The sequence below is a fragment of the Xyrauchen texanus genome, chromosome 4, assembly GCF_025860055.1.
Source record: "Xyrauchen texanus isolate HMW12.3.18 chromosome 4, RBS_HiC_50CHRs, whole genome shotgun sequence".
In the NCBI taxonomy this organism is placed as follows: Eukaryota; Metazoa; Chordata; class Actinopteri; order Cypriniformes; family Catostomidae; genus Xyrauchen; species Xyrauchen texanus.
In genome coordinates this window covers 2824582-2848647 of record NC_068279.1, presented here as the reverse complement: position 1 = coordinate 2848647, position 24066 = coordinate 2824582, and the positions used below count along the sequence as shown (strand labels likewise).

The 24066-nt window shown below is 39.3% G+C and overlaps 2 protein-coding genes across 2 annotated transcripts; both read right to left on the bottom strand.

Annotated features, from left to right (window-relative positions):
- Window positions 1-323: 323 nt before the first annotated feature.
- On the bottom strand, window positions 324-15488 carry LOC127643220 (zinc finger Y-chromosomal protein 1). Its single transcript, XM_052125860.1, has 8 exons — window positions 15311-15488; window positions 14177-14273; window positions 10940-11284; window positions 9918-10067; window positions 9463-9588; window positions 7070-7204; window positions 4979-5122; window positions 324-4229 (listed from the first exon to the last, which is right to left on the bottom strand). The coding sequence occupies exons 2-8, from the start codon at window positions 14241-14243 to the stop codon at window positions 2914-2916; spliced, it is 2283 nt and encodes a 760-aa protein (XP_051981820.1). The 5' UTR covers window positions 14244-14273; window positions 15311-15488; the 3' UTR covers window positions 324-2913.
- Window positions 15489-16056: 568 nt separating this feature from the next.
- Window positions 16057-24028, bottom strand: c4hxorf58 (chromosome 4 CXorf58 homolog). Its single transcript, XM_052125957.1, has 8 exons — window positions 23954-24028; window positions 23749-23857; window positions 23457-23551; window positions 21586-21691; window positions 21342-21473; window positions 20878-21050; window positions 17199-17322; window positions 16057-16818 (listed from the first exon to the last, which is right to left on the bottom strand). The coding sequence occupies exons 1-8, from the start codon at window positions 23962-23964 to the stop codon at window positions 16783-16785; spliced, it is 786 nt and encodes a 261-aa protein (XP_051981917.1). The 5' UTR covers window positions 23965-24028; the 3' UTR covers window positions 16057-16782.
- Between the last annotated feature and the right edge of the window lie 38 nt (window positions 24029-24066).

Sequence of the window (24066 nt, the reverse complement as noted above, 5' to 3'; positions counted from 1 at the left end):
TGTCATGAAAATAATGTAAAACAAAAAAATTGAGGCTTTATTTTAATTGAGCAAAAAAAAGAAAAAAAAAGAATCGCATTTCTTTATTGTGATTTTGGGGTAAAATTTGAACGGCCCAGACACATTCCAAGCAGCTTTAGTGAGATGAACCACTTAGTAATTTCTACACTCAAAAAATATTTTAGTCTATTTTTTAGATTTACAATTTCAATATTATGAAATTCCATTAAATTAAATTGTGTTTTTTTATTTTATATATATATATATATATATATATATATATATATATTATTTTAATTTTATTTATTTTTTTAAAGATTACTCAATTTAATTTGATGGAATTTTGTTATGAAATTAAAATGCAAAAATCCTAAAATATTTCTATTTTTTTTTAAATGCATGATCCCATACAGCCACTCTTTATGTGCAATGGATTTAAATCAACTTACAACATTAGAAAACAATTACCTTTGCATTATCAGACAATTCTTCAAACATTAAAATCCTTCCTTTGTTACCGCAGAACTCGAGCTTTCTTATAATTATAGCAGAGACTTAAGGCATTACCTGATTTATAACATTCCAATTTACCCACAAGGACGCCAATCAACCCGACGGACATGCCGTTAAATTGCAAGACATCTGTCACATATACCTATATTCAAAAATCATTTTAGAGAGTTAGGGTCAGACTGCCCCTGTTCCAACTCATTTGAGATGACAAACTAAATGCATTCGCAATATGCATCTGAAATGCTTCAGAAATATCGCACCTGATCCCAGAGGCCGATTCCAAACGTTGTTCATTTGTACAAAAACAAACTGAAATGCGTTGATAAAAAGACATAAAACAATTACACGCATCCATTAACCCAAGTTAAAGGAATGGTTCATCCAAAAATGAAAATTCTGTAATCATTTACTCACCCTCATGTCGTTCCAAACACGTATGATTTTCTTCAGTGGAACACAAAAAGTTAAATGTTAGAGGAATATCCTGGCACCGTTAAAGTAGTCAAAGCATACATTAGCTTTGTGTGAGGAAAAGACCAAAACTGATGTTATTCACTGATAATCTTTCCCTCCGAGACATATCCAGCTGCAGACCCGCAGCACCACCAGTTTCAGAACCCCAGCGCCAGAACCTGAAGTGAGGGGCGGAGTTATTGAAAATGAGACAAGCATGGCGGAGAGCATGGTGAGTTGTGTAACGTTGTCTAACGTTTTTGACATCATGTGGTGAAAAATTATCGCATATATTAAGTTCAGCGTTTATCTGCTAAATATTTAATTTGTGCATAACTTTATCATCTTAATGAAGCTTGAATATGTTGTCATACTTTATTGTATTAAAAAAAATTCTACGGATGGTTCGATACATTTTTGCGTGTTGTAAATGAGCCTTACGGTGACGTTCTGAAGACATCTTGTGAAGGTGTTAAAGTGTTTGTTCCACGTTCCTCTGTTATATGCAATGTTTGTGAGTTAATGTTACCTTATAGTTGAGGTTTTATTTTACGTTGAGATTATTGTGTGGTGCTTTCATCTCTTGTAGAGACATTTCGAATGAATGAAGACCACAAGGAAAAGGCCCGCAACAATCTCCTGGAACAGTCAGAAGCTTCCAGAGAGCCCTTTCTATTTCATTTTGTGTTCAGGGATGACATGGAGTTATTTTTGCAAGAATGTAAGGACAAAATGGGCCTGAGAGTGAATTCCTCATTTGATACATTTTAAGTTTAATTTATACAGGATTGTCATGATAATAAAATGGGCCTAGGGGTGAATTGGTCATTTGTTGTATATATTTTTATTGTTTCTTTTAAAATGATGCTGAATTTTCTCTCTTTTTTAGTTTTTTGACATGTTTTATTTTACATAAAGAAAAATGCATGCTGCACATGTTCTTGTGAAATAAAGTATATTTTATATAAAATGCCCATTAAGTTTCAAGCATTATTTTTCACCATCATGATCAGGAAGTAACTCTCATAATACAATGAAACGGATAACATTATACAATTATATTACACAAGATCAATGTTTTAAAATGCTTATTGTACTGTACCTTAATGTATCATTATAACATATGTATAAAGTATGATGTTTCGTTTGTAATAAAAGCAAACTACGCTCCAAAACGTTAGGTGGCGCTACTCAGTTTCGAACGTAAGCTCCGCCCCTCACTTCAGGTTCTGGCGCTGGGGTTCTGAAACTGGTGGTGCTGCGGGTCTGCAGCTGGATACTATTGTTCCCTCCGGCGAGCTCACGTTTTCCCGTGTTTGCATCCAGGATTAAAAAAAATTAAGCATCTTGTTCGGTTACTTGCACACGTAGTCGATGACATCAACATGCAACTTTTTAATCCGGACAGGAACGATTATCAATGCATAATGACTTAAAGCTATCACACGGCTTCAGAAGACATGGAATATAGCACACAAGCTGTATTGGTCATTTATATGGTGTTTTTATCCTTTTTGGAGCTTGACGGATGTATGTATATGGAAAAGAGCGGCGAAACGATTAAAAACGCTTAAAACATTTCTACTTTCGTGTTCAACTGAAAAAACACTGACAGCTTTGGAATGACATGAGGGTGCATAAATCAGTTTGGGGTGAACTAGTATTCCTTTAACGCAGAAGACCACGAAAATGGCCATTAAGATGCAAAAATGTGTTCTATTTCACGAGACATTTCATATTCACTCTCTCATAAAGACACAACAACGTACACACACAAATATACACACATTGCAATGCATGACAAGTCTTCAAAATGAATGCCTGTGCAGAGGTTGCCAATACGAGGGATGGCGTGCTTTTGAATCACTGGTTGATTAGTGTCTTTACGGAAGTGAGTGACGTATGGACAAAGATGAGGAAGAGGAGGGGCAAAGGGCTTCTTCACACTCATTCTGCTGGCGCCATGTCTTTATGGTGCCTCGTAATGTGCTGATTTTTCTCAGAAGGTCTACGGAAGCCCTTAGAGCAGTACTGACAGCGGTGAGGGTAATCTTTAGTATGGATAGAAATCACGTGTCTTTTGAAGCCAGATGCGTCGCCCGTGCTATAGTCGCAATACTGACACTGATACACCCTCCTTTCCCGCGGGCCCTTGCCTGCCCCTCCACCTGCTTTCTTTACCGCGGCACCAACCGCTGCTAATTGCGCTGCCCCTATAGTCCTCTTGGGGGCGCTCTTTTCTGCCAATGGCTCCTGTGCTTGCGTAATCGGTGATGGAGAAGTTGGCTGTTGCTGCATTTGTTGTTGTTCCTTGGTGTGTACTGACAAGATGTGGCGACTAAGTACGAAAGGGTCTGCGATCTTGAAGTTGCAGTGGCGACACTGGTGTAGCTTCTTCGCTTTGTGCGACGCCGAGTGTTTCTTGAGTTCGGACGGCCGGTGGAAGCCTTTTCCGCAAATGGCACATTTGTGTGGGTAGTCTTTAGTGTGCACGGAAATAACGTGCCGTTTAAGGTCGCTCGAATTGGAACTGCGATGGTCGCAGTGGCTGCATTGGTGCCCTCGTGCGTCTTCATGCGTCGCCGCGTGCTGCGTCAACTCCTCCTCCTCGCTAAAGGTCTGGCTGCAACGCTCGCAGCGGAACGGCAGCTCGCGACTGTGTTTCGTTTTCACGTGCATCTTGAGGTTGGACGAGTCGGCGGATTTGTAATCGCAATACATGCAGGAGTACGGTTTCTCGCCGGTGTGCGTCCGCATGTGTTTCTTCAACTCTGATGGATGCCGGAAACCTTTGCCGCATTCCACGCAGATGTGCGGGAAGCTCTTACTGTGTACGGCCAGTAGGTGGCGATTGAGCAGGCCTTGTTCGGCAGTCTCATAATCGCAAAACTTGCATTTGTACATCTTGGTTGCAGCAGGGGGAGGGATTGGTGCCGCAATGGCCGTCGGTGATTTCTGTTCGCGATGATGGTGTTGAAGACGGTGGGAAAACAGCGCCGCCTGCTGGTGGAACTCTTTGCCGCAGGTCTCGCACTCGAAAGGAGCTTTGTTGCTGAGCGCGTGGACCTCCATGTGGTTGTGCAGACTGGCTTTTTTGTTGGTGGTGAAGTCGCAGTCGGTGCACTGGTACTTCTTGCGGGTCAAAACTTCTTGGTGGTGGTTGCGAGTATGACGCTTCAGGAAGCCGCGAGACTTGAATTTCTTTCCGCACAGCATGCAGGGATAGACCGTCAAAGGCTGTCCATACGGACCAATGATGATCGCTAAATACAGTGATAAATGAGAGAAGACAGAAAAGGAATTTAAGATAAAAAGAAAAAGACGAGTATAGCGTGGCTGATATAATGCCATAATAAAGTCATACTCAACGAACATTTATTTTACACATTATATACTTACATTAAAACTGCATCATCCATATAAAATAACGTCAATTAATTTATTATTAATTTATTAACATTTATTGTTGATAAAGCCGTCGATAGATTTAAGACATACCATTTTAGAGCTAGCAATTCTGTAACTTGACCAAGCAAACCGTTATAGCACCACATTAATATGATCAAAATGGTGATAATCTCATACGGACCTGGCTGAATTACTGGTCAATCGCAGGCTAATATATCTGCAGATTTTTTGACCTTTTGAGATGATTAGCACTGAACGACACTGGGACCGGATTTAACAAAGTTGGTCAATTCCAAAATTCAGATCCTAAATCTACCATCCCTAATATTGAATGAATTGAGTATTTATTCAAATGAGTGGTCATTTAACTTCAGCAATTTTGTGTACAATTTATAGGCTAGAATTAAACTGTACTGTATATCTACATTGTTCCGGCTAGGCTCCTCTCTAGATACTGGTATCAGCCATTAAACAACCCATATTGGTCAACCAATAATCAGAATTGTCCATAACCTAATCAATTTCCTGTAATGCTCAGTATGCAACACTACAACATACAATTTTTAAACAACATCCGACAGGTGATGGTGTGGTGCAGTAGTACCTGTCTGGACCTGTCGGGGTTCAGCTCGCCTCTTGTTTTTGCCGTGCTGCCGGCTAAGTTTGTCCAGTCCATCCGACTCGTCGATGTGCAGTAACGCACTTGCTGCACCGTTACGATTCTCACAGCCCTCATGATCATCCGCGCCTGATTATGGAAGACATACGAGAATATTTGACTGCTCACGACTGGCCCTACAATGCATGTTGAGTTTACGGTGGTATTGAAAATAAATAATATTGGTAAACATCCTATTAGCACCGAAATATCATAAAAATAATGAATATAATACAAATGAGGAAGAAACATCTTGATGAATATCGGATTCGGCTTCAAAACTAAACAACATCAAAAGAATGAATCAATTGTTTTAAAGAGGATCAAAACATAAAAGTGAACCCTAGATGAAGCATTTTCCTTCTCCATTGATACTTTGAGAATATCTGTTTATACTTCTGCAACCCAATGTTTCTAGGTCTAAGCACACATAGCTCGATCAAAGGCGAACATCACTGTCCATAAAACATGTAAATGTTTACATTAATAACTTTGCACTTAAATTTAGGATACATTTTATAACCAGTTCGATCTGCAAAGTCTGCAGAAATCACAGACCCCTGGAAAATATTTTTATATGCATTATTATTAGAAATTGAATAAGTGACCCTACACTAAGTCTTACATCTATCTCTAGAACGCAATTACTACGGAATGACAGTGTTCCTGGTGTTTTCCAGCATTTGCATTTGAGTAATAGTATTTAGATAATTTAAAATGTGCATGCAGTGGGTCATTTGTATTTATTAAACTGTTCTCTGGACTTCAGGTAGAGCGATATATCGGTTAGAGGCGAGCGATATATCGGTTAGAGGCTACCGATTAATCTGTGCCGATAAAGCTTTTTTGGAACTATCGGTTATCGGCATTGCAGATCTTATTTTTTTTTATCTCTGTGTTCATTCTACAGTATAACAGCGGCCTCTAGAGGTGAAATAAAAACAATCACTGACCACTCGTACTATCTTGATGTTAGAGGTAGTGTTGTCTAAAGTACCGACTTCGGTACCAAGTCGATACTGAAATGTAAAAAATGTGACGCTTTGAGCGCTGTTGAGCGGAATCGTAAACACCTCTGATTGGCCATTGTGTTCACGCGCTCATCGGATATGTCTGTGATTGGCTACAATGTTCAGCGCTTCAAAAACATGTTGTAAATATACATCAATGACGCTCTTCACCGAGCGCTTGCACAGATACACACGGGAGCGTTTGAAAGCAGGACCGGTCCGCTGATAGACGGCTGCTTGTGCTTTCCAAAGCTCCCACTCCCGTTTTTAAAAAAAACTTTCAAACGCTCCCGTGCGTTGAAGCCAATCACAGACATATCCGATGAGCGCGTGAACACAATGGCCAATCAGAGGCGTTTACGATTCCGCTCAAAAGCCGATAGTGGCTTTTTGGAACTAACGGTTATCGGCAACAATCTATGCCATAAATTGCTAATAGTTTTAATCTAGTGAATGTAAGCTATAAATAGCTTAATTAGGTAAATACTTAAATAAAGAGGATTGTAATGGAGCCAAGTCTCCATCATTTCAAAATAAGTAAGTGTATACCGTTCTCGTTTATAGTTAAATGTCCTGTGTTATGCACAAAATCGTAATTTGTTTGTGGTTATTATTGGGATTTGGGATGCACAATAAATTGCTGGGATTTTATTTATTTTATACTCTTGCAGCCTCAATGTCTGTGCCGTCATAGTAAGGAAATATTTGGAAATGTATTACATTTTAAAAACTACCGGCCGATTAAATGGTTATCTGCCTTTTCCACCACCTTAGTTATCGGCATTTGCAAAATTCAAAATATCTAAATCTTACGTCATTGACAATACTTATCCACATTTGTATGCATCGATGCATATTTTGTTAAAGAGAGGGCATGCAAAGAAAAATTTGACTATTTTAAATGTACCCCACCAGCACATCGTGTCTCCAACTTCATATCTTCATCATACAAAACCTCAATAAATATATATTACATACTACATCATTATTAATTTTGTATGTAGTTGTGTCGGTAGAGCGTCCTGACCGTATGCAGCAGCCCACGCTACAGGCATGAATTCCTTGCTCAGTGCCGTGCTTTCATACGGTCTGTCATGAGGCACTGGCTCCTCCCCTCCGACCACCACCTCCATGTACACTTCATCAGACAGCTTAGACCCTCCTGCACACAAAACATGTCAAACTTTGATGCTCAGACCACTTGACCTAAACATAAGCAAGTGGCAAATACTGGTTTACATATACTGTACACTAAGTGTGTATTATTTTGTATGATGAATTGCTTGTGTCGCTTTGGATAAAAATCCTTAGCAGCACATAAAAGCATAAAGCACTTTGAGCAGCATATAAGCATCTTAAAGTCATAATGTAGGATAGCTTTGTATGAGGAACAGACCAAACAACAACTAGCTAACTGAGTCAGTACAGAAGTATTAGCTGGCTAGCGGCTACCTAGCCCTGCTGTCATGTAAACCAGTAATTAGGCTAGGTAGTAATGCAGCTAGATATTCGGCTTCTATGATATCATTGTGTATTGAACAGCACTGTCAATGCAATAAATCTTTCGACTGAGCACAACAACAACTCCGACATCAACACCATTGCTGTTTATGTGTTAGTTAAATGTGTTTTCATGATCCAAAGCACTGTTAAATCTGCAATATTTTTTTTAAAAAGGCAATAAGTTCTTTCAGTGGACTCTCTGGAATACTATGATACTGACTGGTCAATGGCGCCATCTAGTGGTCTGATATTTCTCAGTAACAACTGCACATCCTCATATCCGTCTGCACATTTGGGTATCTGAGCCATCTTTACTACTTCTCAGATTACTGTGTGATCTTTGCAAGTAAGCAGAGATAAAATAATTCTAATTTAAATCAATGTTTCATGTGCATTTATTTATTTATCTGGCAAGCAGTCTTGTAATAAGATGCATATTGAGCAGTCAGAACTTCATTAATTACAACATAAACACAGACAGATCTCCGAAGCAAACTGAAGGTCGATTTTAGCTGTTGAGAGATTTATTTCTTCTCACATAATTTCAACAAAAATCAATACTTGATGTCATATATGTATATCTTGGTTATTATCCATGTAATAAGCAGGATAATGTATAGTAATATGGTTGTTATTGGAAAATAACCGCGTCAGGGTCCTGATCACCCTGTTGGGTTTATTTTCCGTTAACATCCGGCTGACTGTATATTTTTCCTTACGTGATGACTTTTAGTCTAGAGTATTTACGTCATGTACACGTTACATAGCTGCTGCGCGTCAGGCCAAAACCAGGAAGAACATTGTTGGAAACTTAAAAAAGAATGATTATGAAAGATTATGAAATTGAGGCAAAAAGAGGTCACACACTTTATGTAAGATTAATCCTAAACCACGTATACTCCTTAAACTTCAAACTAAAAATGTAGCTTTCCCTGTGGACTAAACGGACAAGTTATGTTTAATTCATTCTTTAGGTCTAACACACATGTGGAATGCATTTCCTCCCCTATTAATAGTATGAAATGTATATTGTGATAAATATTAATATCGAACAATATGAAAACAAATATTTATAAAAGATATTTTGGCCATATCGAGCAGCCCAAGCGCAGCTTACAAATCAAATTATCACATGCACATATTCACCACATTAAGATGCGACACACCAGGTTTGACATCAATGACCCTAAACATTAAAAAATTGATGAAAATCATTTAGAAAATGACTTTCATTTTAATTTTCAGTCTTCAAAACGTTTGTCTGTCTTCAGAAGATTTGGGACATTGTGGCATTTAGTTGAATGGACTACTTACAATTATGCTTTTACTGCTTATGCTTTCATTGTATGGGAGGCAGTGTCAACTAGAGGAAGACCGATATATCGGTTTTGCCGATTAATCGGTACCTATAGTTGCTTTTTTCGGTTATCTGGAAAAACCCTTTGCCGATAGTTGCTGATATTTGATTTGAATTATTTCCCCTAATTTTTTTTAATTTTTATTCCTCAATCAATAAACCTTATCTGGTGAAAATTATACATACAAAACTCTTCATCTGGTGAATCTATAGGCATTGTAATGGAGCCAAATCTCTGTAATTTCTGGCTTGATTAAAGAAAAAGTCCCATGTGACCAATCTTATAATTGCCCCAAATTCTCTGGTTATATTTGGGATTTTGGGTATCTGCAAAATCAACTATGGGTTGTCTCAAGCATCAACATTCTTCAAAAATCTCCTTCTGTGTTCCAAAAAATTATGACATTCATAGATGTTTGGAACGACATGAATGTGAGTAAATGATGACAGAATTTTGATTTTTAGATGAACTAACCCTTTAACTGGTTACATAAAAGTATTTGAGCTCCAGACACAGGAATGATAAGCAGTTTTAACTGCTTGATAAACCGTTTATTCACCATCAGTTTGTGTATGGTGACCATCTCCCACAGACATATAGACCATCTTCTCTCGTAGCGGTCGAACCACCGGCTCAGCCAGAGCTACTGCCTCACTTTCACTCTCACCGAGGTCCACCGTCTCCCCTACACACACACACACACACACACACACACACACACACACACACACACACACACACACACACACACACAGGTATTAGACAATCAGGCCTAAATTATATTACATCCCCATACATTTTCCTTTAAGCGAGAGGCAGCCTACATAGTACACATACTATGGAATGCCAAATTGACTTTTAATTATGTGCAGGATACTAATTTCAGATATATATATATATATATATATATATATATATATATATATATATATATATATATATATATATACTATAAACTGTATACTGCACGTGATAGATACTATAACAAACACTTAGTAATCTTGGCACACTCACCAAGATCATCCTCTCCAGAGTCTGCTTTGAAGATGTAAACTTTAATAACTTCCTGTCCATCTTCATCTTTCTCCACCTCCTGATCATCTATTGCCCCCTCCACCGTCACCTCGTCTCCATCACCCGACACCATCTTACCTGCATCATCCACTAAAGAGAAAGACAGATTACTGATGCATTATGAATATATTAGGGATGTGCATGAGTACTCGATTACATATTAGAAAATAATCGAATATTGCAATTTGATTTTCCTTTGTGCCTTTGCCTGCCGTGGGGAACAGTGAACCATTGCTCATGACAACCCGACGAATTGGTTGGTGCTGTGAATGCATGATGTTTTTCAACGAATCGTTCACCCAAAAAGAAAATTAATTTTGTTATTATTTACAGTGATTGTGTTGCTTTGTTTCTAAGTGTAAGTGCAAATGTTTCTTTTTGTAATGTTTGAATTGATTTGTTGTCGTTTATGCATAGTGCTCATTTTTTCATAATAAAACGGGTTCAAAGGTTAAAGTTTGAACTTAAATTCTAAATTCGCAATAAATGCTAGTTTTATTATGTATTTGAGCAGTGGTTCTCAACTGGTTTTGCTTCGCGAACCAGATTTTCCACTGCACATCTAGTGACGACCCACCATAGTAAAAAAACATAACCTGTATTTAATATATCCTGGGTCGCATTTTCTTTGATCTTGCACAGTTTTGTTCATGGTTTTAAAGTATAAATGCATGTATCAAGTGATATTATTTTTGTTGTTGATGTCAAAAACAAAAGATACAGAAAGTGACAACATGACAACAAAATGTCTTGAAATGACCAATCCTACAATGTATCAGAGTTTTAGCGCATTATTTGAACTGTTCCCACACTCCCACACTTCGATTCATTGAAAAAAACCGACTCGAGAGAAAGATTCACTCACAAATCGAACATCACTATGTCTTGTGAGCATGTTTCAAAGAAAAATACTGAATGAATATTAATAAGAGAAAAAATGAATGGATAAAGAACTCAATTACATGAGATCATCAGGTAGTCTCCGCAGCTGTCGGAGTCGTGCTCTGGGTCCAGTCCGTCCGGCTCCCTCCCCTCTGCCACCAAAACATCCTCGGTCATCTCTGCCATGGCAACACCATCCTCCTCTTCCTCCTCACCCTCCAAGGACATCACACAGGTCTCCACGGCAACACCCTCGTCGTCATCACAGTGCACATACTCTGCAACCACGTCCTCCACTGCGTCCTGGATGACGAGCTCGTCAGAGGAGAAGCCCTGAACAGAGATGCCCTCCCCATCTACCTCCGACACCAGGACAGTCTCCTGAAGCTCCACCACGTACTCCTCCTCACCAACACCTCCCTCATCTACAACACAGAGACGGAGAGAGAATGGCTGAACTGCCAAAACAAGCTCGATCACAAATGTACAATTCATGATATAATATAACGACTAGTACCGATATATGTTTACCGATATGAAAACTTTTTCCAGAACATACAATGCAGAAAATAATGCTTTAGAATTGGTGTCATTGCGTAGTTTCTCCAGCAGAGTGCGCTCCAACTCCACTGTTTACAGAGCTGACGGTGGCTCTGCAGACAGGGCGGAGTTAAGCAGTGTCTTCATGGTAAGATGCTAACTAGTTTGTGAAATACATACTGGAATGTTAATAAACAATGACCCAATCATTTTCCCTTTTCAATTTAACTAATATAAAGTTAACCCTGTCCCTGACAATCATCATGTTTATCACATCTGTTTGCCAAGTTAGCCAGCTATAGTTTGTCAGTGCAGTCAGTAACGTAAACATCAGAGCATCTTTTTGCAGCTACGTTGTTACCTAGTTGGTGAGATGCAATACTGGTCTATCTTTTACTCTCCGTGACAACGAGCTTATAGCTAACTAGCTAACCACGTAGCTACTTTCATTGCTTAGTGGAAGCCAATGTGTAAACAAGTATTCACCAAACGGTTTTGTTCAGGATTCAGTTTGGTACCCCTTTCAACCGAACAATTCCAGTCATGCTTTTATAAAATATAATATTTAAAAGTCTAGTTTTCCACCGTTAAATGTTTCCTCTGAACTTATATAGCAGAATACTGTATAACGCCGCTGTTTTTCTCTCATCTCGGCAGGTGTAAATGCTTCTTGATTTACATCCTGCCTCTAAATGACAGGCAGGATTAAAATAGTCAGAATTTGACTGATACTAAACAGTACTGATATTTATTTAGCTATTTATTCTTTATTTTCCTCAGTGTTAATTTCTAGAATTGGAGGACAATGTATAATAATAATGCCAAATATTCTTTGATAAAAATATTAGTTTAAGAAAGCAGCCGTCTAAGTACCTTTGCATAGTCATATCGGTGCAAAATCCACATAGAAAATGTCTGTTTTCATTCCAGCTCAAAAAGTAACTGTATCGGCCACCATATCGGAAATCGGTGAATTTTCCCCCTCTAAAATACCTTATCGTTCAATAAGACATTTACTCATAGCACACGTTAAGCGCTTTTACTTTGAAGTTGCACTCACGCGTTTGTGCAGATCCAGCGTGAGCAGCAATCTCTAGTCACGTAGTGCATGGAGGCTTCGCGCTATTCTCTGCAGCATCCACGCAAAACTCACCACGTGTCCCACTGAGACCGAGAACCAAATTACAGCGACCACGAGGAGGTTATCCCATGTGGCTTTACCCTCCCTAGCAACCGGGCCATTTTGGTTGCTTAGGAGACCTGGCTGGAGTCACTCAGCACGCCCTAGATTCGAACTCGTGACTCCAGGGGTGGTAGTGAACTACCCAGGACACAAATCAGAGGATCTTTTTCTCCCAATCCTAAAGTTTTAAATCTGGCTGATAGAACACGCGTTTCAGAGGAAGATATTAGATGAGCGCTCAACGGGAAGAAACCGCTGGATTTTCACGAGCTTCTTGAATTACATCTTTTTATATGCGCATATTTGCAGACGATATAGAAGTTTTATTGATATTTGCCTTTTATCATTAGAAATGAAATTTAACAGTGACAGGGAACTGTTGAGGAGAGGCTGTTTACATGCTTCAGAGGAAGATTTATGAGCGTTCCACAGGACCCGGATCTGCTGAAGTTTTGTGAGGTTGGTTTATTACATCTGTTTAAATGAGATTTGTGCATATTTGCAGATGGTATATGATATTAGTTTTATTGATATTAGCCTTTTTATCATTTGACAAGACAGTTAAAAGTTACAGGGAACTATTGAGGAGAGAGAGGGAGAATGAAACAGATGAGCACTTTAACATTATGCGCTCAAACGCATCTGCCACGGCTCTGATATACGGACCATTTAAATGGCACTGTGTTGCACACCGGTCTATTGTTGTATATATAGTAACACAATGACGCGTAACAACAAAATGAACCGTGAATGGTCGTTTACATGTCTCCATTGCTTCACATGCAAGCAGGCGATTCTCGGCACCTTCAAGAAATGTATCTGCCTCAGCGATATATCGGTCAACAACTAATCACAATTACAATATCGAGGCAAATAATTCAAATAATTATGATTTTTGTCATGATTGTGCATCCATAATCTGAACTGTTATCCACTAGTTAAGAGATCAAGGAATTTTTTGTTTTTTGTTTTACAACAATGCAATACCAATTATTTTTATGTTGACATTTCTAATACCCGATATGTAGCACCGATGATCTAAATAGTAACAAATTGTTTATTAGAAAGAATACCTTTATTATGTCTAACTGTTCAGTATAACAATTCAACACAATTCTCAATTAAGAACGAGTAGCTGTTACATAAAAAGTTGAGTAATATATGCATACAATACATTAAATGTGAAGTCATTTGCATGTGCGTCATCAAACAGAATTTCAAAAATAACAACTGTTATCACAGGTTTCCAAACACTCCCCACATCTGCGATTGGCCAGACAAACAAATAGTCCCGCCCCAAACTCGTGCTCATTGGCCAATGTTGCTGTGTAGGGCTGGTAGGGATGCTCAAACATAGAGCAATGTTTTGTGTAAAAACTTTTGGGGAAATCAACCTACAAATTACAGAACTCACCGTTAGACTTGATATTAAATAACCGATAACCAATTAAGCAAAAAAATTACATTTAGTAAAAAATATAAGATAAAATAAATAGTAGACTATGGCTACTAGTTCCCCACTGAATGTGTATTATATACCAAGTATATAGTCAGCATAGAGAGATCAGACAAATGACTATGGTTTATTCATTACCTGAGCCGTGCAGTATTATCTTTGGCTCCTGGGAGCGGAGTGCAAGCCTTGTCACCTCCTCATCCATCGTCTTTATTCTTCATTTGCCACGGCACAACTAATAACACAAAAATACATCTAGAGAACCAGCCAGAAATCATTTGCTTATGCAACAAAAAAGGGTACAAGTCCAGATGTGTTTAAATATGAAGAAATTAAGTAAGCCATTATAACAGGGCTGCTATCTCATAATAAATGTAATAACAGAAGAAAGTCATTGCAGCACTTGCTGTATGAAATACAGATCATAACAATGTGACAGATTTCAAAAAGTGGTCATCACATAAACACGCAATTCATTTAAAGATAGATAGATAGATAGATAGATAGATAGATGTGAATATGATCAAGTAAGTGACGCGTTCAGGGATTGCGTGTCCCTTCAATTTGCAAATGACTGCGACAACAGAGGGGAAAGGACATTAATGCAACATACATACAAGCACTAATAAGGTTGTGCATTTGGAATGTGGTATACAGCGAGGCAATGCATGCATAGCTTTACCATAAAACATATTTAGATGCGAAGCATATGGTGTTAATGCTTCATGCATAACAGTAAATCCTCGCAGCTGCATGCATTTGAAAGGAATGCGTAGCAGCGCGCGTCGAACACTCCCACCCCCCGCGCGCGGATAAAAGCAGGCAACATTTCCTCGTATTTCAACACCTGAAACCGGACATAAACATGGCGCCTTGTGACCATAATTTCCCCTCTTTCCCTTACAACAAAACCTGTGCGCCATTTTGAGACATAATAAATCATGCATTTTATTCCCACGTATAAGAACGTATGCATATAAACGAGCACACGCCCTCCCCTTAAAAACAAAGAGGCGTTTAATATCGCGAGCTCGTGCGTGCGTGAATGCATGCATGCATGCAGGGAATTTATAAACAATAACCCTCCCCAAATGCAGAAGGCCTTAGTGTGGCCTGCTCAAGGCCTGGGCCCTGACGGCCAATCCGAGGCCTCGCGTCTACAATATAATTCAATATAATATGCAATAACGAAACATAAGCCTCACGTGCACGTGCAATAGGCTCGTCTGATAAAACCCGGGCGAACCGATTCATCTGTAACGGCGCGCTTACCGTAGATAAGCGCACGCGGCGGCCTCCAGATTTTCCCAGGGCAGGCAGGCCGTCGGGTTTCCCCAGACTCGGGCAGGGCTCGATCGGGAGTTAGCGGACGCTGGGCGGGCCGCGGTGTGCGCAGGGAGGGCGGAGCTCCACACACAGACGCGCTGCAGCCTGCAGCAGCTCCACCAGCGCGCGGGCCGCCGTCAGCGCGACACGTCACTGCGCCAGAGCCGCAGGAAAATGCGGAAGGCCGACAAAAGCCATTGACCGTGCCAAAGCTAGCAGAACATGTTTAACTATTTTAGTAGTGATCTACTGATGATCAAGCAGCCCAATCATTGATACTGATGAGACAGAGAGTTTTTTCCCCCCTTTAAGAGTGTTCATGAGAAGCCACATGTTAGGTTTACATTTTCATGTCCCCATCATGTACAATGAGACAATGCCACTGGTGAAATCAATCTATTTCGCATTTTTCTCATTCAATGCATCATTAACTGAATAATAACCACTGAATCCCCTTTTGCTTTAACCCTTAAATGCATGGGTGTTTCACCAAACTTTGTCACATACCTCGGGTCTTAAGCAACCCGGCAGTATATCTATCACAAATGGATATACAAAATGCCCAATTAGTGTCAGATTTTCAAAACATTTTCAAGACAACCAGAGAAATAGATTTTTTACATTTATTTTGTCATGATTCATATTTCAAAGAGAGGATGCAACAACTATAGAACAGGATTCATTACGTCCACACTGAAATGTCATGAGGCTGCCAAAACACATACTGAGCTACAGATAACACACATGTATTTTCTCAGGCAGTTTTTGAGTCTAAATAGATGCACATCTTACATAATTTCAGTAGTACACCCAAATTAATATAGCCAAATCATACTGTTCATGCATTAAACTTGCTATAGTTTACTTCCACGTTTCTTCTTCATGCCAAATGCAAATCAGGTCGATCACTGGAACATCAGTGCCACCCTGAAGTAAGAAATAGCATGTATAATATCTATGTGTACATGCATATGAGACACTGAAAATCAATCTACTGGTAACATATGCATTAAAGGGTAAATGTCAGCATTTACACCTGGGCTGAGCTAGCATAAAAACCTGTTTTATGGTTCAATCTGCAGTTCATTCTCTTGTAAATCCAGCTACAAAACTGGACACAGATTAATTGAACACTAAACAGAATTATGCACAACTGCATCTGGTTTGTATTGGCTATTTAATGAATTTGCAAACTTGAACCAAGGCCTCTACTAGTCTAAAAGATCAGTTCTCCATACAACTCGGGTGCATCTACAGCATCTATATCTAGTTGTTTTGACCAGTTGCACAGTTTCTCAGCCTCTTCCTCCCATTCAGAGTCAGATGATCTGTCACCGCAGTCTTCAGTCTCAACTGATGGTACAACTATCTGGATGTCCCATTTCTCAGCGGTTCTGTTCTGTTTATTTATGCTGAATTTATTCAGTGTTGTCCACCTGCTTCTCTTCCAGCACCTGGAATTGGAAAGCGAGCAGCGTTTCATAGTCAATTCAATGTTGCATTGCAAGGTCTTTGTGCATATACTGCATACTGACTTTGTGATCATCTGATGTTCTTGCTCAAGTCTAAGTTGTATACATTTCCATTTGGGAAGTTGTTCTAGACTCTAGACTCCATCAAAAACTATTTTAAACATTATTTTGCTCCTTCTTTTCTATTTGTTATGCAGCCACTTCAAATTAGTTGAGAGACAACATGTATAAAAGCTATTCATTTGTCATGCTGCAAGACCAATTAAAAAGCAATAGGTGTTTAAATATGGTGACTAATTTTAGGCCCTAAGATATAATTTCCCCCTAATATATTTGTATCTGTCCAGCTGTGTTGAACATACTCTCTCAGCTTTGTCCAGGTTGTAGAGGCATCTCTTGCGAGCTGCAGTGCTTTGAGCGTGGGCAGAGCGCCGTCTCGAGGTGACCGAAACCACCGGTGATGATCCATCAGAGCAGCGGGTAATGCTGAGCACATGCGTTGAATGAAAAGAGTTAGAAAACACATCTCTGCCTAGTTACAGAAACAGGTGAGCAATCATCTCTATGCAGGAGGCTGAGTAAAGATTTCCAGTGTTCTAATATAATATGGTTTATATACCAGTGGGTCTCAACTGGTCTTGCTTCAAGGACTGCATATCAAGTGACAATTTACAGTACAAAATTGTACAAAAGTGCATCAAGCATTGGCAATTACAGTATATATGGCCGTCCATTTTTATGTACCAGGGGTTGATTTGAATTCAAACTAAACAGATTTTCGCTTCTTTTCTTTTATTATATGAAGGTCACAGTAAACCTGATTTGGAAACTTTTTACCAGGCCTTCATCATTTATTTTTAATACTTTTCAAAAAATCTGAGGTCATGGTTCTCAGCAGGAAACCGATGGAGTGCGTACTCCAGGTAGGGAAGGAGTTCAAGTACCTCGGGGTCTTGTTCACAAGTGAGGGGACAATGGAGCGGGAGGTTGGCCGGAGAATCGGGGCAGCGGGGGCGGTATTGCACTCGCTCTATCGCACCATTGTCACGAAAAGAGAGCTGAGCCGAAAGGCAAAGCTCTCGATCTACCGGTCAGTTTTTGTTCCTACCCTCACCTATGGTCATGAAGGCTGGGTCATGACTGAAAGAACTAGGTCACGAGTACAAGCGGTCGAAATGGGTTTCCTCAGAAGGGTGGCGGGCTTCTCCCTTAGAGATAGGGTGAGGAGCTCAGTCATCTGTGAGGAGCTCAGAGTAGAGCCGCTGCTCCTTTGTGTCGAAAGGAGTCAGTTGAGGTGGTTTGGGCATCTGGTAAGGATGCCCCCTGGCCGCCTCCCTAGGGAGGTGTTTCAGGCACGTCCAGTTGGGAGGAGGCCTCGGGGAAGACCCAGGATTAGGTGGAGAGATTACATCTCCACACTGGCCTGGGAACACCTTGGGGTCCCCCAGTCAGAGCTGGTTAATGTGGCTCGGGATAGGGAAGTTTGGGGCCCCCTGCTGGAGCAGCCCCTGCGACCCGGCTTCGGATGAAGATGGATGGATGGACTTTTCAAATGTCTTTTATGTATAGATTTGACTGTATTAGTCTTGTTTCTGACCCAGACTTTCAATACTAAATCATGAAAATCCATTATAAAAATAAAAATGATTACATTTAAGACTTTGATCATCTGAACAAAGAGTGAAATAAACTAACCAATTTAATATATACTGTGACAAAATTATTTCTATAAATTTTTGGTTTTAATTAAAATGTTTCCACAGTCATGGCATCATTTCCACCACACAAAACAATGTTTTCAATCGATGATCATGCGCTACATGGACGGGTTTAGCCGTTGCGCACCCTCTCTATGTTTACATCGGCATTTAACATATGCCCTCCTGAGAATGTCGACAGGACAATCCCGAGATTACTGGGAAGGATTACAAACCCTGTCATAAATCCTATTAAAGAAGTTGTTGAAAAGATCAAATGCAACATCTTGGGTTAATACTATATGCAATATGAGAGATTTATAAACAATCATAGTGGGCCGGTCATTTTTGATCGGGAACACAAAATGTGTTAGAACATTTAACAAGGGTTAAATACAATTTGAGATGTGCTGGAAGAGATACAGTGGTGGGAATTTTCATGATTTTCAACAAAAATAAAATACATTATATAATGACATAAATCTCCTGTGATGCATGTACAGACACGGTTGGACATGGTTAATTGTTGAAAAATGTAAGAAATTAGTGAAAAAGTGTAAAAAATATTTGAACAAGAATTTACTTTCTAGAAATCCACATTGCTAAAAGTGCCTGAAGATGAAGAAACACTCATGTATTTATCGTTTTTTTCTTTTTTTTTAACTATCCAAAACGACCCTGCATCAGTGTGGAGTGGCATGAAACATCTTCGAATTACAGGACTCCTGCCCCCAACCCTGTGGTGGGCCAACTACTAGCTGACGACCTGAATGTGTTTTACTGTAGATTTGAAAGACCCTATCTCACACCCCACACCCGCTCTGACCTTCACTTCACAAACATCAACACCTCCTGCTGCTCCCATCCTGCTACTCAACCTGCACTTAAGATCTGTGAAGAAGAGGTGTCCCATGTCTTCCAAAAACAAAAGATAAGGAAAGCGCAGGGCCCAGATGGTGTTTCACCCATGTGTCTTAGATTCTATGCTAACTAGCTGGCCCCCATCTTCACACAGATCTTCAACACAACGCTCAATCATCATTCCTGTCCCAATGAAACCAAAAATCACAGGCCTTTATGACTACGGACCTGTCGCCCTGACATCTGTGGTCATGAAATAATTTGAGAGACTGGTGTTGGCCCACCTGAAGGACATCACTGGACCGTTTCTAGATTCCCTTCAATTTGCTTATTGTGCAAACAGGTCTGTGGATGATGCGATCAACATGGGTTTGCATCATATCCTGCAACATCTGGACAGACCAAGGACATACGCAAGGATCCTTTTTGTGGACCCAGACTTTCCCATCTGTCAGTGGGAAAATCTGTCAGCTTTCTGACAGGGGAAAATTCACTTCCAGCACCTGCACGAACAGCACTGGTGCCCCCCAGGGATGTGTGCTCTCCCCACTACTCTTCTCTCTCTACACCAATGAGCTCCTGAAGTTTGCAGATGACACCACTGTCATCGGCCTCATCCGAGATGATGATGACTCTGCATACAGAAGGGAGGTTGAACAGCTGGCTGTCTCGTGCAGTCAAAACAACCTTGAGCTGAACACGCTCTAAACGGTGGAGATTATTGTGGACTTTAGGAGGAACACCCCAGCATCAACCCCGCTCACCATTCTACAGCACTGTGGCACCAGTGGAGTCATTCATGTTCCTTGGCACTACCATCTCACAGGTCCTGAAGTGGGAGACCCACATTGACTCCATTGCTTCGCCAGTTGAGGAAGTCGCAGGTGCTGCTGATCTAGTTCAACTCAGCAGTCATTGAGTCTGTCCTCTGCACTTCAGTAACTGTCTAGGTTTGGTTCAGCTACGAAATCGGACATCAGAAGACTACAAAGGACAGTTCGGTCTGCTGAGAGGATTATTGGTTGCCCCCTGCCCTCCCTTCAAGACCTGTACACTTCCAGAATGAGGAAAAGGGCTGGAAAAATCACTCTGGACCCCAATCACCCATCCCACTACATATTTGAACTGTTGCCTTCTGACCGGCGCTAAAGAGCTCTGAACACCAGATCCGTCAGGCACTATCAGAACAGACCTGCAACCCATTTTTGGGTTGTGACCCACCAGTTGAGAGCCACTGTGTTTATAACACTTCCATCCTTGTTAATAGTTAGAATGCATGCATAAAAATGTCTCTCGAATTATGCATCTATGGATTTAAAAATCATCATTGGCCTCATCGGTAAAATGACTTATTTGAAATTATTTGTTTATTGTCTTTCAGAAAATTTCATTAGAATCCTTCTGAACCATCAGAAAATGTGCCAATACATTAATGTCTGTTTCTAACCACATTACTGACCAGTGAAAAAATGCAGCTGCAAACCTGTGAGACGGATGTTGTCTGGGAAAACTAGAGACCGCAATATGTCCAAATGGCAGCACCTTCTTCAGCTGACCTACAGCACCCTCCCGAGACAGCACCTTCAAAGACAGAAACCTCCAACCATTTTCCCTGCCCCCGAAACATGCCGGAAGTTCGTCCAGGTGACTGGAATACTGAGTGGGATAAAGACAGTACAATGGGCAACACTGAATATTACAGAAAACCTGGAAATATGATGACATTTTTGTGATGGAAAGGTGATGGAAATCTCAACTCTAAAAATAATTTCATTGGACAGAAACTGTTCTTTGTGAGTGCAATCTTACAAAGAAAACATCCTTACTCGGTAATCATGAATGACTAGAAATATCAGTGGTCAAAAATTGTGGGAACCTTGTTACAAATACAAGCCCACTCCATACAATCACATTCACAAATGGAAATGGGTTGTGTTTTGCTTCCACCTGCATATAGTCTCTCATGCACATCACATCTTGTGGTTCAGCGATCATTGTGTTCTTCCTGTGAATGTCATCTTCTGCAATGATCTCCAGAAATGTCCTGTTCCCCATCATTCTGCAGGTGTCTGCTGTGGCCTGTTGATTTAGATACACGCTCAGTTCAAAACTGAAATGCATGTCATTTTATTATCTTGCTTTTTAGAGTTTTTTTAAACAGATATGATCCAAGCAGGTCGATGTTTTTGACCTGGCTGGAGGGAGTGAATAGTGTTTTGCCAGACAGATAATGTCCTCCAATGCCAGTGCGGAATATTTTGAACACAAGTGATGGTGGAAACCGAGGGCCTGCAAACCTAAGAACATAAACACATCAAATATTTTGATATATACTGTATATAAAAATGAAAAAGCGATGACACACCTACACATTGTTCATTATTACTATAATTTTGTAATAGTAGTAGTCATAAAAAAAAAGTCCACTCGAATTAATCAAAATTTTTAGAAATGAAGGTGAAATTTTAATTTGTCTGCAAAACAAATTTAAACCATTTAAGCATAAGCCTTTAGATCCAAAGATTTTTACAATCATGATCAACATAAAATCTACATAAAATCAAATAGAAAATGTTATGCTGACTTGTAGTGTACAGTACAGTATATAGAGATGATGCAAAATACAGAGTATATATGTAAATATTTTATATAGTTTATAAAGTACATGCAGTATATATATATATATATATATATATATATATATATATATATATATATATATATATATATATATATATATATATATATACATATATATATATATTATATAGTGTATACAAAATATAGAATATATATATAGTTGATACAGTACATATTAATAGTTTATATAGTTTGTACAGTACATTGATGTCTATTTGGAAGCTGTAGGGAGGTGGGTGCCATTTTTGTTGTGCTCTGTTTTCTCCTGTTTTGGGGCCAGGAAGGGAGCTAGAGTATAATTGTGTTATATTTTTTTATTTGGTCTTTTCTATGTAGCTTTTAATAAGCCTTGCCCACTCCTGAAGCCATTGCTTCCCTTTTCTTGTTTATTTACGATACCTTGTCCTTATTTCTTTAACTGTAAATAAAGACCTGGACAGCAATTGATTTACTTGTGGTGCTGTGGCAGGGCGGAGACTAATACTCTTTAAACTGTATCATTGTTGCGTCCGTTTATTCCGAATTATTTTGGGACGTAGCAATTGGGGGCTTGTCCGGGATCATATCTCGGGACGTAACAATACAGTGTGTGTGGGTATTCTTAGAAGTATCTTTTATCAGTAAAACTTTACAAGAAGTTGACATTAGTTAAAGCTGCATTATGTAACTTTGAGCTCTCTAGCGACATCTGTGGTTGAAACGTAAAACTGCAGGCAATTTGCGGAAAAACACTTCACGTCAGTCGTGACTCTTCTGGTGGAGGAATCTCATGATTTGAGATTTTCCTGTGTGTGTGTGTGTGTGTGTGTGTGTGTGTGTGTGTGTGATCATGTTTGGAGATATTCAGAGCCGGAGTCATAGCGTGCTATTTTCATGTTGATATAATGTTACATATGTTGATATACATTTTGCACTGGAAAATAGGTGATACTCATGATATGAGTTAAATGGAAGGCTTTGTTATTTTTATATGATATTGTACAGCCTCAGTTGATAATGCAAGTGAACCGTAATACTACAATAGTATGTCTATGAATGCGCACAATAACACAGTAAATTATAAACCTTAAACAAGGATTCAATAATGATGGGGATAAAATCTACTTTATTAAACATGAAAATAATAAACTTAAAAATGCAATATAACAGTCAATTTCAGAAGTCATAAAAATGTGCAAACATGTCAAAGTGACTTCCCCTGACAATGCTGGTACATTGCAATTTGAAACATGAGTATTGTTGAATTCATACAAGCATGACAAGCAATATAGGCTTTAACAACCCATGTTGTTCCAAGCATTATAGCAAGTAATCAACTTTGCCAAACGGATAACATATACTAACAATGAACAATTGCATTTTATTAACTAATATGAATACAGATTAACAAATGCTGTAGAAAATATATTGTTGAAAACCAACCTGAATCTGAGCTTGCACTTTAGGCTGGGGTCGTTCAGCAGTTCAGCTTCTTTCGGACTGAGTTGTCGCAGAACGGCTGGTGCCAGACAATGTTCCTGTAATACACAGACCACTAGATAAAAAATAAATAAATAAATATTGCACAAAAAAAAATTTGCTATATAAATACATCTAACTGGAGTATTCTTTAAAAGGGGAAAAAATTGAAAAAGAGCATCCCACTGAGTTAGCAATGGACATAATGAGATTTGTTTTCTAGTGAAAATGAGTCAATGTCATTTTAGTAACTTACAAATGAGCGCACAGTATTCACAAGCTGTTTGAAGAGCCTTCTGTCTCTGTATGATCTCCAGTATGCTTGAATACTTCTGGCACAATTCTTGTACCTCTCCATTCTAAACCTGAAATAATAATTTTGCATGTCATATTGGAGGAAATTAAATTCTCCTGTATGATTGTGCGTTTAGGAGGTTTTGAAAGTATAAAACAACACTCACCTGTCCTCCATAAGATCAGATAAATACTTAAAGTGTCAAAGTGCTGTAAAACAGTGTTTGTTGTCAGTGCATTAAAACTGTCTCTTGGTTGCTGGGAAACCAAAGAAAGAGTT

Excerpts from the sequence above, each read along its gene's own strand:
- LOC127643220 (XM_052125860.1), bottom strand. The coding sequence starts at position 14,243 with ATGGATGAGGAGGTGACAAGGCTTGCACTCCGCTCCCAGGAGCCAAAG. Across the intron at positions 11,285-14,176 it reads GATAATACTGCACGGCTCAG|ATGAGGGAGGTGTTGGTGAG; the intron begins GTAATGAATAAA and ends TCTGTGTTGTAG. Across the intron at positions 10,068-10,939 it reads AGACTACCTGATGATCTCAT|TGGATGATGCAGGTAAGATG; the intron begins GTAATTGAGTTC and ends CTTTCTCTTTAG.
- c4hxorf58 (XM_052125957.1), bottom strand. Across the intron at positions 21,692-23,456 it reads AAGTGCAAGCTCAGATTCAG|GTTTGCAGGCCCTCGGTTTC; the intron begins GTTGGTTTTCAA and ends TTATGTTCTTAG. Across the intron at positions 21,474-21,585 it reads TATTCACTCCCTCCAGCCAG|GCCACAGCAGACACCTGCAG; the intron begins GTCAAAAACATC and ends CTAAATCAACAG.